This window comes from Mobula birostris, chromosome 26 (genome assembly GCF_030028105.1).
Source record: "Mobula birostris isolate sMobBir1 chromosome 26, sMobBir1.hap1, whole genome shotgun sequence".
NCBI lineage: Eukaryota > Metazoa > Chordata > Chondrichthyes > Myliobatiformes > Myliobatidae > Mobula > Mobula birostris.
In genome coordinates, this window is record NC_092395.1 from 595,978 (window position 1) to 612,458 (window position 16,481).

The 16,481-nt window shown below is 43.5% G+C and overlaps 2 protein-coding genes across 4 annotated transcripts in view; one reads left to right on the forward strand and one right to left on the reverse strand.

Annotated features, from left to right (window-relative positions):
- nr2c2ap (nuclear receptor 2C2-associated protein) overlaps nucleotides 1-13,128 on the forward strand; it is a 28,928-nt gene extending 15,800 nt beyond the window's left edge. Inside the window, exons 3-5 of the mRNA XM_072244439.1 lie at nucleotides 4,484-4,589; nucleotides 6,594-6,661; nucleotides 12,802-13,128. Of these exons, the coding sequence (XP_072100540.1) occupies nucleotides 4,484-4,589; nucleotides 6,594-6,661; nucleotides 12,802-12,981 (354 nt within the window). The 3' untranslated portion in view covers nucleotides 12,982-13,128. The remainder of the gene's footprint in view (nucleotides 1-4,483; nucleotides 4,590-6,593; nucleotides 6,662-12,801) is intronic.
- Nucleotides 13,129-15,883: 2,755 nt separating this feature from the next.
- Nucleotides 15,884-16,481, reverse strand: part of rfxank (regulatory factor X-associated ankyrin-containing protein) — a 30,656-nt gene continuing 30,058 nt past the window's right edge. For all 3 annotated transcript variants that reach the window (XM_072244437.1, XM_072244436.1, XM_072244438.1), the window contains one exon: nucleotides 15,884-16,220. In XM_072244437.1, coding sequence (XP_072100538.1) covers nucleotides 16,205-16,220 — 16 coding nt within the window. In that variant the 3' untranslated portion in view covers nucleotides 15,884-16,204. The remainder of the gene's footprint in view (nucleotides 16,221-16,481) is intronic.

A 16,481-nucleotide genomic window follows, 5' to 3' on the forward strand; every position in this document is an offset into this window, starting at 1 on the left:
ACAACCATATCTTTTGGTTTATTGAACATTCATTAAACTGGGGAGTGGCTAAGTCAACTCAAGAATCAAGGATTAAATTTGTGCTTGCAGACAGAGGATGTGGGCAAGGTACTAAATGAGTACTTTGTGTTGGTACTCACTATGGAGATGGTATGGAGGACAGTGTGGGGCATGCTAATGGGCCCATTGGGAGGAGTTAGAAGAGGCATGGCCTGGGATGGTGGGGGTCTCTGATGATAGACACTGCTTTCTTGTGGTGATACTCGGTGTAAGTGTGCTCAATAGTAGGGAGGGCCTTTCCAGTGATAGACTGGGCTGTGTCCACCACTTTGTTAAGCCACGTCCCAAAGCACTGTGTGAGTCAGAAGGTCTGGACACTCCAAAAGTAAGCCAAGACAGCTAGACTGAAACCCTGTGGTGCACTCTTGATCTCAATCATTGCCCTTTTTGAATTTATTGATAGGACATGAATCTGTCTGGCACTTACTGCCACTCTCAATTGTCCTTGAAAGCTGCTGGTGAGCTGTTGCCTTGAAGGACTGCAGTCCATGTGTTAAAGGTACTTACCCAGTGGGATTGCAGCTCCAGGATTTAGACTCAGCAACAATGAAGGAACAATGGCACATTCCGGAATCAGGATATTTATTTATTTATTTTCACTTTTTCACTGAATCCTGCCTATCTGACCCTAACAGCTTTGAATTCAGGCTGATTGACCACAAATGGGGTGCACTGTGGATGTTAAATTCTTGGTGGGAGTAAAGGTACCACTCCTAACAACATTTATCTGCTACAGGTCATCGAACCAACATCAGTCATTGGTCACATTGCTGTTTGTCTGCTGCAGTTGACTGCCACAAGTCATCAAATCTCTATCAGTCTTGGTCACATTGTTGTTTGGGGAATCTCACAGCACAGATTAAGATTTCCCTTCACAGAAACCATGCTGATTTTGGCTTATTTTATCACTAGTCCCCAAGTACCTCAAAACCTCATCCTTAAACATGAACTCCAACAATGTCCTAACTACTGAAGTTAGGCTAACTGGCCTATAGTTTCCTTTCTTTTGCCTTCCTCTCTTTGTAAAGATTGGAATGACATTTGCAATCTACTCCTCTGGGACCATACCAGAATCAAGTGATTCTTAAAAGATCATGACTAATGCATCTGCTATCTCTTCAGCAACCTCTCACAGGACTCTGGGATAGTCCATCTAGTCCAGGTGACTTATCCACCATAAGACCATTGAGTTTGCCTGGCACTTTTTCCTTTGTAATGGCAATGGAACTCACTCCTGCTCCCTGACACTCAACGACCTCTGGCACATTGCTAGTGCCTTCCACAGTGAAGACAGATGCAATGTACTCATTACGTTCATCTGCCATTTCTTTGTCCCCATTACCACCTCACCAGCATTATTTTCCAGTGGTCTAATATGAACTCTCAGCTCCCTTTTACTCTTTATATAACTGGAAAAACTCTTGGTAGCATGCTTTATATTATTGGCCAGTCTGCCTACATATTTCATTTTTTCCCTTTTGTAGCTTTTTTAGTCACCTTTTGTTGGATTTTAAAAGCTTCCCAATCATCCAACTTCCCACTCACTTTTGCTAACTTATTTTCCCATTCCTTGGCTTTTATGCAGTCCTTAACTTCCTTTGTCAGCCACGGTTGCCTACTCTTGCCATTTGAGAACTCCGTCCTCTGTGGGACATATCTATCCTGCGCCTTGTGAACTCTTCCCAGAATCTGCAGCCATCTCTGCTTTGCTATCATCCTTGCCAGTATCCTCCTCCAATCCACCTGGGCAAGCTCCTCTCTCATGCCTCTGTAATTCCCTTTATTCCATTGCGATACTGATACATGTGACTTATGCCTCTCCCTCTGAAATTGTAGTATGAATTCAATCATATTATGACCACTGCCTACTAAGGGTTCATTTACGTTAAGCTCCCTCATAATTGGGGTTATTACACAACACCCAATCTAAGATAGCCTTTCTCCGAGTAGGCTCAAGCACAAGCAGCTCTAAAAGGCCATTTCATAGGCATTCAACAAATTCCCTCTCTTGTGATCCAACACCAACCTGATTTTCCCAATCCCCTTGCATGTTGAAGTCCTTGCAATTTCTTAACTCCACCCACAAAGATGCAACAGTCACACCACCACCTATACCTTCCTGCCTGTCCTTTCAATACAAAGTATATCCTTTGATGTTAAGCTCTCAACTATGGCCTTCTTTAAGCCACGACATCATACTGACCAATCTCTAATTGTACCATGAGTTCATCCACCCTATTCTAAATGCTAGTGCATTTAAATACAGCACCTTCAATCCTGCAATATTTGCCTCTGCAGTACAGTTTAACTCTTCGCTCTGTCTGCATTTGTACCCAATCATTGTCTTGCCCTTCTTTATATTCATGTTACACCGATCACCTGCTTGTAAACCTGCTGGCTGTCCTCAGTTTTATCATCCTGGTTCCCGTCCACCTGCCATATTAATTTAAACCACTCCCAACAGCTCGAGTAAATCTGCCCACAAGAATATTGGCCCCCCCTCGGATTCAAATGCAACTTGTCTCTTTTGTACAGGTCGCACCTGCCCCAGAAGAGGTCCTAATTGTCCAGAAATCTGAATCCCTGCCTCCTGCTCCAATTCTTCAGCCATGCATTTATCTGCCACCTCATTCTATTCCTATCCTCACTGTTGCATGGCACAGGCAACAATCCTGAGATTACGACTCTTGAGGTCCTGTTTCTCAGCTTCTTTTCTAACTCCCTGTATTCTTTTATCAGGACTTCCTCCCTTGTTTTTTCCTGTGTCGCTGGTACCAGTATGTACCATGACTTCTGGCTGCTCACCCTCCCTTTTCAGGATAATGTGGATGCGTCCAGAGACATCTCGGACCCTAGCACCTGAGAGGCAATCTTTCTTTTTTGCATCCACAGAATCTCCTGTCTTACCCCCTAACTATAGAATCCCCTATTACTACTGCCATTCTCTTCAGTTCCCTACCCTCCTGAGCCACAGGGCCAGACTCAGTGCCAGAGGCACGGCTGCTGTTGCTTCCCTCAGGTAGGTCCCCCCCCCCCAACAGTACTCAAATGGAGTACTTATTGTTGAAGGAGGTGGGCACAGGGGAGCTCTCAATTATCTGACATTCTCCTTTCCCTCTCCTGACAGTCATCCACTTATTAGTCTCCTGTAGCTCCTGTCTTCAGTGCTTCACTTTCCCTGACAAGCCAAAGGTCATCAAGCTGTAGCTCCAGTTCCCTAACACGGTCTCTAAGAAGCTGCATCTCAATGCACCTGGTGCAGATGTGGCCACCAGGGAGGCCGGAAGTCTCCTGGAAATCCCATGTCTGACACCCAGAACAGAACAATGGCTCTGTAGACATACCCCCTATTCTCTCGAGTAGCTGTATACGGTATCTGTAAATTAAACAAACTGTGCAAATGCAGATATAAATAAATAACAAACAATATAACAAAGTGCTTAAATGAGTGTGGATATCCCCTTTTGTTCAAGAGTCTGGTGGTTGAGGGGTAGTAACGGTTCTTGAAGCTGGTGTGGCAAGTCCTGAGGCTCTTGTACTTTCTGCCTGATGGCAGCAGTGAGAAAAGAGCATGACCTGGGTGGTGAGAATCTCCGATGATGGATGCTGCTTTTCTATGGCAACATTTCGTGTAGATGTGCTCAGTGGTTGGAGGGATTTACCCATGATGTACTCAGCCAAATCCACTACCTTTTGTAGGATTTTCCACTCAAAGACATTGGTATTCCCATACCAGGCTGTAATGCAGTCAGTCAGCACACTTTCCACCACACACCTATAGAAGTTTGCCAAGGTTTTCGATGATATGCCACACCTCCACAGACTCCTGAGCAAGTAGAGGTGCTGTTGTGCTTTCTTTGCAATAATATTTATGAGATGGGTCCAGGACAGGTCCTCTGAGATAGTGACGCCCAGGAATTTAAAGTTAATAACCCTCTCCATCTTTGATCCTCCGATGATTACTAGCTCATGGACCTCTGGTTTCCCTCTCCTGAAGTCTACAGTCAGCTCCTTGGTCTTATTGACTTTGAGTGACAGGTTGTTGTTATTACACCACTCAGCCAAATTTTCAATCTCCCTTTGGTGATTTTTCTTAAAGAAAGAGGAAGATTAGTTTTATTTGTCACGTGTACATCGAAACACACAGTGTATATATGTCAATGACCAGAGGATGTGCTGGGGACAGCCCGCCCGTGTCACCACATTTCTGGCACCAACATGGCTACAACATACTAACCCAAACCCGTACATCTTTGGGATGTGGGAGAAAACCAGACAACCTGGAGGAAACCCAGCAGTCACAGTGAGGATGTATAAACTTTTCGGACTGCAGCAGCAATGGAACTGCGATTGGCAGTGCTTGAAAGCATTGCACTAACTGTGCTGACCCTCTTTTGATTGACTTCTCATTGTGCATTCTCAGGGCTCTGCTCAGTGGGTGTTGCTCCAGTTTCCTCAGTCCGTAAAAATAACTGAACTACAGCTCCAGTTCCAAGGCGGCTTCACAGGCAGAATGTGCAGACTCGAAGGTAAATCCAGCCATGATACCAGTTAGTAGCCAGACATCATGAGTCAAATACGGATAACTTAGCTACCAATACCTTTGAGGCAGGAATGAACTATTTTCTTACAGGAAGTGGGTATTGTGGGCTAGGCCGACAATTATTCCTATCCCTAATGCTTGGAGAATGAACTGTTTGTGGCAGTTTCAGACACCGTGCGTCTTGCTGGGCCAATACATCACTGTTGGTTTAGTCAGACTTTGCCAGACCAGGTAAAAATGGAAGATTTATTTCCCAAGGAGACTGAATCAGATCTTCTGGCAACAATCTGAAATATAGAACAGTGCAGCACAGTACAGGCCCTTCAGCCCACAATATTGTCCTGACACTTCAACCTTTTCCAGAATCAATCTAACCCCTCTCTCCTTCATAGCCCTCTGTTTTTCTATCATCTATGTTTCTATCTAAGATTCTCTTAAAAGCCCCTAATGTGGCTGCCTCTTCCACCACACCTGGCATGCATTCCATGCACCCACCACTCTCCGCATTTAAAAACTATCTCTAACATCCCCTCTATACTTTCCTCCAATCACTTTAAAAGTTATACCCTCTCATTAGCCATTTCCATCCTGGGAAAACTGTCTCTGCCTGTCCACTCGATCTATGCCTCTTATCATCTTGTATATCTCTATCAAGTCACCTCTCATTCTCCTTCACTCCAAAGAGAAAAACCCTAGCTCACTCAATCTATTCTCATAAAACATGCTCTCTAATCTAGGCAACATCCTGGTAATTCTCCTCTGCACCCTTACTAAAGCTGCTACATTCTTCCTATAATGAGGCAACTAGAACTGGATACAATACTCCAAGTGTGATCTGCAACATTATGTCACTGCTCTCGAACTCAATCCTACGGCTAATGAAGGCCAACACATGATATGCCTTCTTAACCACCCAAACAACATGCGCAGCAACTTTGTGGGATCTATGGAGATGGATTTCAAGATTCCTCAGCGTTCTATGGGATAAATCCTGATACCAGCATTTCATTCCCAATTGATTAAATTAAATCAGTTTAAAAGTACCAGATGCTGTGGTGAGATTGGAAATGCAGTCTCTGAATCAGTGGTTCGGTGACCTCCTTATTGCATCTCAGACTAGTTTCCAAGCCTATTTTCATTTATCATGCATTGTGGTATCTCACGGCATCTTGAGGTAAGCCATACCCTCACTGATGTTGCAATTATTACAAGAATAACTTTGGATATCACAGATATGAGCAGCTGAGACTTTGGGGCAGGAGAGTCTGTCGTAGTTGACCATTGCTTAGACTAAAAGTGCCTTCACGTTATCTCAAGTAACATGCAAAATACTGAAGGAACTCAGCATGCCCTGATGAAAAACCTTATCCTGAAACATCAATTATTTATTCCCCTCCATAGATGTTGCCTAACCTGCTGAGTTCCTCCAGCATTTTGTGTGTGTTGTTTTGGGTTTCCAGCATCTGCAGAATCTCTTGGATTCATGTTATCTCTGCTAGATAGACTGAACTGAGATTTATGAGGGTATAGATTGGGTAAATGTATCAAACTGAGGTGGGATGGGACTACAACTAGAGGTCATGTGTTAAGGGTGAAAGGTGAAGTGTTTAAGGGAAACCTGAGGGGTAACTTCTTCACTCAGAGTGTGGTATGAGCTGCCAGCGAAAGTGGTGGATGCAGATTCAATTTCACCATTTGAGAGATTTGGATAGGAGGGGTATGAAGGGTTATGGTCTGGGTGCAGGTCGATGGGATTAAGCAGATTAATGGTTCAACATGGACTAGGTGGGCCAAAGGGGCGGTTTCTGTGTGGTTGTGTTCTATGACGCCATGTATAAATGTAAATAAGGTTACTGTAAAACTAGTGATAATGGGTGGCTGATGGTCAGTGTAAATTCGATGGGCTTAAGACTTTTTTCTCTGCCGGGTCTCTCCATGACTCTGTTTTCACACCAGCTACCTTATTTAAGTTATTTATCTTGTCTCTTAGGTAGCAGTAGAGGAGCCGATTTCATGAAAATCACCAATTTCTATCCTGAAGACACCAACTGCCAGCAGATATCCTACAGAACTTGAATTGGCAATATATGTCTTTGTGGTTGCACTGTGTTTGAGTGATGGGGGCAGCTCACTGGATGTACTTTAGGTGTCACACTGGGGTTAAACTGGGGTCACACTGGGGTTAAACTGTTCAACCTGATGTTGTGCTGCGAGGACAGGAGCTCCCTCTGTCTGTCGCAGTATTTCTTCTGTTCAAGAGGGGGAAGCCAGGCTGCAGCTCTGAGCCCTTGGTGAAGGAAACTGCCAGATCGAAATAAGGTGAAGTTAAATAACCATACAACAATTTCAGCACGGAAACAGGCCATCACGGCCCTTCTAGTCCGTGCCGAACTCTTACTCTCACCTAGTCCCACTGACCTGCACTCAGCCCATAACCCTCCATTCCTTTCCTGTCCATATAGCTATCCAATTTTACTTTAAATGACAACATCGAACCTGCCTCAACCACTTCTGCTGGAAGCTCATTCCACACAGCTACCACTCTCTGCGTAAAGAAGTTCCTCCTCATGTTACCCCTAAACTTTTGTCCTTTAACTCTCAACTCATGTCCTCTTGTTTGAATCTCCCCCACTCTCAATAGAAAAAGCCTATCCACGTCAACTCTATCAATCCCCCTCATAATTTTAAATACCTCTATCAAGTCCCCCCTCAACCTTCTAAGCTCCAAAGAATAAAGACCCAATTTGATCAACCTTTCTCTGTAAGTTAGGTGATGAAACCCAGGTAACATTCTAGTAAATCTTCTCTGTACTCTCTCTATTTTGTTGACATCTTTCCTATAATTCAGTGACCAGAACTGTACACAATACTCCAAATTTGGCCTTACCAATGCCTTGTACAATTTCAACATTACATCCCAACTCCTATACTCAATGCTCTGATTTATAAAGGCCAGCATACCAAAAGCTTTCTTCACCACCTTATCCATATGAGTTTCCACCTTCAGGGGGACTATGCACCATTATTCCTAGATCCCTCTATTCTACTGCATTCTTCAATGCCCTACCATTTACCATGTATATCCTATTTTGATTAGTCCTACCAAAATGTAGTACCTCACATTTATCAGCATTAAACTCCATCTGCCATCTTTCAACCCACTCTTCTAACTGGCCTAAATCTCTCTGCAAGCTTTGAAAACCTACTTCATTATCCACAACGCCACCTATCTTAGTATCATCTGCATACTTACTCATCCAATTTACCACCCCATCATCCAGATCAATAATGTATAATACAAATAACATTGGACCCAGTACAGATCCCCGAGGCACACCACTAGTCACTGGCCTCCAATCTAACAAACAGTTATCCACCACTACTCTCTGTCGTCTCCCATCCAGCCACTGCTGAATCCATCTTACTACTTCAATATTAATACCTAACGATTGAACCTTCCTAACCAACCTTCCATGTGGGACCTTGTCAAAGGCCTTACTGAAGTCCATATAGACAACATCCACCACTTTACCCTTGTCAACTTTCCTCATAATCTCTTCAAAAAATTAAATAAGATTTGTCAAACATGACCTTCCACGCACAAATCCATGTTGACTGTTCCTAATCAGACCCTGTCTATCCAGATAATTATATATACCATCTCTAAGGATACTTTCCATCAATTTACCCACCACTGACGTCAAACTCACAGGCCAATAATTGCAAGGTTTAGTCTTAGAACCCTTTTTAAACAATGAAACAACATGAGCAATACGCCAATCCTCCGGCACCATCCCCATTTCTAATGACATTTGAACTATTTCTGTCAGAGCCCCTGCTATTTCCACACTAACTTCCCTCAGGATCCTAGGGAATATCCTGTCAGGACCCGGAGATTTATTCACCTTTATATTCCTTAAAAGCTCCAGTACTTCCTCTTCTTCAATCATCATAGTTTCTATAACTTCCCCACCTGTTTCCCTTATCTCACAATTAAATATCTTTCTCCTTAGTGAATATTGAAGAAAAGGAATTGTTCAGAATCTCCCCCATCTCTTTTGGCTCCACACATAGCTGTCCACTCTGATTCTCAAAGGGACCAATTTTATCCCTCATTATCCTTTTGCTATTAACATAACGGTAGAAACCCTTGGGATTTATTTTCACCTTACTTGCCAAAGCAACCTCATCTTCTTTTAGCTTTTCTAATTTCTTTCTTAAGATTCTTTTTACATTCTTTATATTCCTCGAGCACCTCATTTACTCCATGCTGCCTATATTTATTGTAGATATCTCTCTTTTTCCGAACCAAGTTTCCAATATCCCTTGAAAACCATGGCTCTCTCAAACTTTTAACCTTTCCTTTCAACCGAACAGGAACATAAAGATTCTGTACTCTCAAAATTTCACCTTTAAATGACCTCCATTTCTCTGTTACATTCTCCCCACAAAACAAATTGTCCCAATCCACTCCTAAATCCTTTCGCATCTCCTCAAAGTTAGCCTTTCTCCAATCAAAAATCTCAACCCTGGGTCCAGACCTATCCTTCTCCATAATTAGATTGAAACTAATAGCATTGTGATCACTGGACCCGAAGTGCTCCCCAACAGAAACCTCCGTCACCTGACCTGTCTCATTCCCTAACAGGAGATCCAACACTGCCCCTTCTCCAGTTGGTACCTCTATGTGTTGCTGCAAAAAACTATCCTGCACACATTTTACAAACTCCAGACTATCCAGCCCTTTTACAGTATGGGCTTCCCAGTCTGTGTGTGGAAAATTAAAATCTCCCACAATCACAACCTTGTGCCTACTACAAATATCTGCTATCTCCTTACAAATTTGCTCCTCCAATTCTCGCTCCCCATTTGGTGGTCTATAATACACCCCCATAACAGTTACTGCACCTTTCCCATTCCTCAATTCCACCAAAATAGCCTCCCTAGACGAGTCCTCTATTCTATCCTGCCAGAGCACCGCTGTAATATTTTCTCTGACAAGCAATGCAACACTTCCCCTTCTTGTCCCTCCAATTCTATCACACCTGAAGCAATTAAATCCAGGAATATTTAGTTGCCAATCACACCCCTCCTGTAACCATGTTTCACTAATAGCTACCACATCATACTTCCAGGTATCAATCTATGCTTTAAGCTCATCCACCTTTCTTATAATGCTCCTAGCATTAAAATAAATGCATTTAAGAAATTTTCCACCTCTTACTCTGTTTATCACTAACGGTGCTAACAACTTTACTATTTTCTTTTTCTTCCTTCTTCCCTACATCTGTTCCTACACTCTGGTTCCCCTCCCCCCTTGTATCTAGTTTAAATCCACTGCAGCCTCTCTAGCAAACCTACCTGCAAGAATATTTGTCCCCCTCCAGTTCTGATGTAGACCGTCCCGCCGGAACAGGTCCCACCTTCCCTGGAAAACTGCCCAATTATCTATAAATCTGAAGCCCTCCCTCCTGCACCATGTCTTCAGCTACATGTTGATCTGCGCTATCTTACTATTTTTAAACCTGCCTGCACATGGCACTGGTAGCATTCCTGAGATTGCTATCCTGGAGGTCCTGTCCTTTAACTTGGCGCCTAACTCCCTAAACTCACCTTTCAGGACCTCCTCACTCTTCCTGCCCACGTCATTGTCCCTACATGGACCACGACATCCGGCTGCTCACCCTCCCTCTTGAGAATACTGAGAACTTGATCCGAGATATCGCGGACCTTGGCACCAGGGAGGCAACAGACCATCCGGGATTCTCGATCTCTTCCACAGAACCTCTTATCTGTCCCCCTAACTATCGAATCCCCTATCACTACTGCTCTCCTCTTTTCCCTGCTTCCCTTCTGAGCTGAGGGTCCAGTCTCGGTGCCAGAGACACAACCATTGCAACTTGCACCGGTAGGTCGTCCCCATCAACAGTATCCAAAACGATGTACTTATTATTGGTGGGAACGGCCACAGGGGTGCTCTGCTCATTCTGTCTATTCCCCTTCCCTCTCCTGACAGTCACCTAGCTACCTGTCTCCTGACTCTCAGGGATGACTATCTCCCTGTAACTCCTGTTTATTTCTGCCTCTGCCTCCCGAATGATCCGAAGTTCATCCAGCTCCAGCTCCCTAACTCGGTTTGTCAGGAGCTGCAGCTGGATGCACCTTTCCCAGGTGTAGTTATCAGTGACGATTGTGCTCGCCTAGACTTCCCACATTCTGCAAACGAAGCACTCAACTGCCCTAACTGCTGCCTCCATTACCTACTCTTAAGGTAAATCAGAAAGGCAAAGGTTTTAAAACTTGTGGATAAAGAAATAACACAGGAAGGAGGGTTTTGCAGTGCAAGGTGTGTGCTTAGAAGGTCCAGACATGATTTTAACAGAGAGAGGAGAAAGGTAGAGTACAAAATAGGTTTGACGACTATACTGCACACTAAGGCATTTTACAATATGGAAGCTCTGCCACTGTTATAATGTTCTGGTCACCTACATTACAGGAAAGATGTCAATAAAATTGAGAGTACAGAGGAAATTTACAAATATGTTGCCAGGACTTGAGGACCAGAGTTACGGGGAAAAATTGAATAGGTTCGGATTTTATTCCCTGGAGCGTAGCAGAGTGAGGGGAGATTTGCTGGAAGTATGCAAAATTATGAGGGGTATAGATAGGGAAATGCAAGCAGTTTTTTTTCCCCCACTGAAGTTGGGTGGGACTACAACTGGAGGTCATTAGGGGTGAAAGGTGAAATATTTCAAGGGAACCAGAGGGGATATTTCTTCATTCAGATGGCGGTATGAGTGTAGAACGAATTGCCAGCGGAAGTGGTGGATGCTAGTTCGATTACGGTATCTAAGAGAAATTTGTTTTAAGTACATGGATGGGAAGGGTAAGGAGGGATATGGCCTGGTTCTAAGTAGATGGGACTAGGCAGAATATTTTCGCATGGACTAGATGGGCCAAAGGGCCTGTTTCAGTGCTGTAATGTTCGAACTCTATGTAGAAAAGTTAGCAATTAATTTGCACGTAGTAAGCCCCCACATATCACAGTGATGATGATGTTGGCCAAGACAGTGGATAGTCTCATGTTAGTGTCCTCTCTGAGAGAGAGAGCAGCTCTAACAATGCTGAACTCAATTGAAACAGCAATCTCAATTTTTGTACGTGACGGGTGTGACCCTGCAACACCGACTCAAGACACCAAGATACAGTTGATAATCACAAGCTCTGAGTGCATGAGATCATAAAGTTGAGGTAACCAGTGGTCAGGATAGTACTGCTGGGGTTATAGTTGCAGATATCTGTTAAGCATCAGATAGAAAAACGGTGGGAATTTCAAGTTCCGGCAGTTAACATTGCAGTGCCAGCGCTGGGAGGTCTAATAGTCTCATCCAGTGGTATTAGGCGACAGCAGCAGGCAAACTCCAAATCAGCTGCTTGTTTGATCCTGGGTCAGTCTGTCTTAAGGCCAGAGTGTTCTCCCTGAGAACATAGAATGTTACAGCACAGTATAGGTCCTTCAGCCCACGATGTTGTGCCTTCCTCTCAACCCACTAAGATCAATCCAACCATTCCCTTTCTCAGAGCCCTCCATTTTCTATTCATGCATGTGCCTCAGTCTCTTTTGTATCTGCCTCTGCCACCACCCACAGCAGTGTGCTCCATGCACCTACCACTCTGTGCATGTAAAAAATACCTAGCTCTAACCCTCCCCCCACCATACTTACCTCCAATTACCTTAAAATTATGCCCTCCCATATTAGCTACTTCTGCCATGTGAAAAAGACTCTGGCTGTCCACTCAATCTATTCCTCTTATCATCTTGTACACCTCTATCAAGTCACCTTTAATACCACTTCACTCCAAAGCAAAAAGCCATAGCTAGATCAACCTATCTTCATAAGGCACATTTTCTAATCCAGGCAGCATTCTGGTAAATCTCCTCTACACCCTCTCTAAAGCTTCCACATCCTTTCTTTAATGAGTCGATCAGAACTGAACACAGGTGTGTTTTAACCAGTTTTAGAGAGCTGCAAAGTTTTAGCTGCCTGGCTGAGGGCAAATCTGAAACTCTGTGGACTGACCACAAGCTGAACTGGCCCCTCCCCCACAAATAATAAGCACTGCTTCAAAATGAATCTCTACATGTGAAAAATATCCACGTTGAATAAAGTCATCTTCCTCCTTAACCTGTGACTCACAGATTTTCGATCAGTGAGCAACCAGTTGTTGACAAACTGAAGATCACGTTTGAGGAAAGCACTGATTTCTTTGGAAGAATTATTCTCTATCACCTTGATGTTCTTGGTGAGAAAGAGTTAGAACCTTCGCATCACAGTGCCCAGCAGCAGCGTGAAGGAATGGGCCAGGAACCAGCTTGACAAGTTCCAGTAATACAAAGAGTGCCCAATGATGCATCAACCTGACCAGGTACATCAGGCGATGGAGAGGAGGTTTCATATCTGATGACTCACAAAATGGATGGATTATTAATAATTCAAAATAAAGCAACACTTTATATATTTTTACACTTAGTGTTCACACAGTATACTTTCAGTGTGATGGTGGTGATTACGTGGGCAGGGTCCTGGAAACAGCACGAATTGGCACATATACTGGTAAGGTAAAGTGAGTATCTCTTTTCACTGTGACCTCTGAGCTTAACTGGCATTTATTCTATAAGGAAGGCTTGTTTATAGTCATCAGTTTCAGTTCCCATTTAGATAAACCACTTTGTTTATTTAGAGATACAGCACAGAACAAGCCCTTCCTGCCCAACAACCTACCTACTTAACCCTGGCCTAATCACAGGGCAAGTTACAATGACCAGTTAACCAATGACTGGTATGTCTTTGGACTGTGGGAGGAAACCAGAGCACATGCTTACATTGGAATTGAACTGCAAACTCAAACCGCCCCCGAGCTGTAATAGTGTCACATTAACCGTTACGTTACCATGCTGCCCCAGTGAATTGTTTTCCAAAGTCCAGAAGTGTTAAAGTGTAGGAAATGGGCAACTTGTTAGCAGAAACTCTGGGCCTTGCTAGATGGCTGGTATTAGAGTATCAGGATTAATAACACTGGGGGTTTCATAATGGCCAAGATACTCCAGGCAGTTCATTCTCTGTAAAGTAGCATCATTAGATCCTTTTCAAGCACCTGAGACAACAGACAGGGCCTGTTTCTACCAGTGCAAGACTCTTTCAGGTGGTTATGCAAGTCTTTAAGACTACAAAGTATGTTTTGTCTTTAATTTTTTGTCTGTCTTGGAGACTAATTTTCTGAGAGATACAAAGGTGTGGCTCAGGGAAGTTGTGTTGGTCCCCTGTTCTCCTTATACATGCTTCCCTGAGGAGACATCATTAAACAACATAAGCAATACACGAGAACATAAACTTGATTTCCACAGTTCGGCAGATGACATATTCTGGTCAAGCCTGATGATAACACCGATCTTCTCAGACTTCTGATATGGCAGCAATAAACAAATAGCTGAGCAATAATTTCTTAAAACTAAATGAAGATAAAACTGAAATACCTTCCGTTGGTTCCAAACCCGAAAGAGATTACCTTCTTGATAAACTTGGCTCCCCTTGTAAAATCAGAAGTAACAATACTGAGTGTTACCATCGATTCAGATTTGAATATTAAATCTCACATAGACAATGACCAGAGCAGCATTTCGACACTTAAGAAATATTTCAAAGGCATGTCCATTTCTGAAAGGGAATGATGCTGAAAAACTAATTCACGCCTTTATATCGATTAGACTAGATCACTGCAATGCACCTTCCAAAGCAATCTGGTGACAAACTTTAATTCACTCAGAATGCTGCTGCCAGACTTTCACCCAAAAACAGGATGAGGGAATATATCACTCCTGTACTGGCTACTCTACATTGGTTTCCTGTATCTTTTAGAGTTAATTTTCAGTTCTTTCTTGTTTTTAAAGTTTTTAATGGTCTGGGAATGCAGTACAACATGGAATTGTATTCGTTTTCTAATCCTACTCAAACTCTCAGGTTTTCTTCCGCCAGTCTCTTAAATTTAAACAATCTCCCTCAAAAGATCACTGGCCGGTCAGCTTTTTTGAACTACACTCAACTGTGGAATTCAATACCCAAGACTTCAAGTAATGCTGACTTTTAAATCACAAACAAGAGAAAATCTGTAGATGCTGGAAATCCGAGCAACACACACAAAATGCTGGAAGAACTCAGCAGGTTAGGCAGCATCTAGGAAAAGAGTACAGTAAACACTTCAGCCCAAAATGTCAACTCTACTTTTTTTCCATAGATGCTGCATGGCCTGCTGAGTTCCTCCAGCATTTGATGTGAGTTGCTGACACTTTTAAACACCAGTTCAAAACATATTTATTTAACCTTGCTTTTAACTGTCATTTATTTTTATATTATTTTCATATTTGTACTTTTATCCATTGTAAAGCTCTTTGGACTACATTTGTATGAAAAGTGCTCTATAAATAAAACATACAATATAATAAAGTTTATGGCCACACATTGAGTCACACGGACAGTTGCTGCTTACTGGGCACCCACCGCCTGTGATGGTGAACAAGGATCAACATTGAACACCAAATCACTCTCATTCTGTAACTGGGACAAGGGGCATGTGCAATCCCTGAAATCCATAGTGGGAGCTGTGGAAACTGCCTCCCATACATTCCTGCTGGTGAAGATTGGCAAGGAGGTGTTGCCATTTTCAAAGCGCCACAGTAAATGGTATGGGGTCAGTGTCTGGCCTGTTGGGATTCAGGTGTTGGTGGAGATACAAGGATTTTATTTAGAGATGCTGCCCTTGCTGCCCAGCTAGCTTCACTGCCCAATTACACCAATGTGGCCAATTAACCTACTAACCTGTACGTCTTTGGAATGTGGGAGGAAACCTGCATGGTCACGAGAGAATGTACATACCCCTTACAGACAGCGGCAGATTTGAACCCGTGTCACTGGCGCTGAAATAGCATGACATAAATCGCTCCATTACTGTGGTGCCCATGTGTACACCATGCAGATTGCCACTTGGTGGCTGCAACGTATCCAAGAAGAGAGAGAAACACTGGGTTGTCCAGCTAGGTTATTAGATGGCTATGGATCAAATGGAGGAAACTGGGACTGAGCAGACACTGGGCAGCGTGGAGTCTATAGGCCGAATAGCCTGTATCCGTGCTGTATTGTTTTCTATGACACATGGAAATATCATAGTACATGCAACTCCCTGGCTGTAATCTAGAAATACATCACAACAGATCTGGGGAAAGCATATTAAAAAAATAAACTTTAATGTCTTGTTTGCATGTTAGAAATCTGCAGGCTGCCTTCTCCAGACCAGTGCCAAACAACAGACACTTGCCACCGATTTACAGTCGAACTGCTCCTGCACTAAGCACTGTGAGCCAGCAGGTTCACGGCCGGTCAATTCCATTTCATCCACAACAGACAACAGCTGTTCAGTTAGCCATGGGAGGGTGTCAGCAGGCTGTAGGCAGGGAGTAACGGTGGGATCTTCATTGCCACCCCAGGGGTCGACCACTTGCACTGTGATTATTCCTTGCTGTTCTGGAGCAGCTTCAGTACGTGATTTTCAATTACTTGCTGGACTGCAAAACAATGAACAAGGTGCAAGATTCATAAAAACAAGCCATAACAGTGTGCCAAGTACCACGCACCAGTCCACCTTGCGCCTCAAATCAGAGAGCGGTGCTGGTGGATGGGGGTAATTCTGACTGCATGTCTGTTCCACATAGATCAGTACTACATAGAATAGTACCAGCCCTTCAGCCACGACGTTGTGCCAACAATCCAACCCTTCCCTCCCACACAATCCTCCAGTTTTCTATCATCCATACATCCATCCAAGA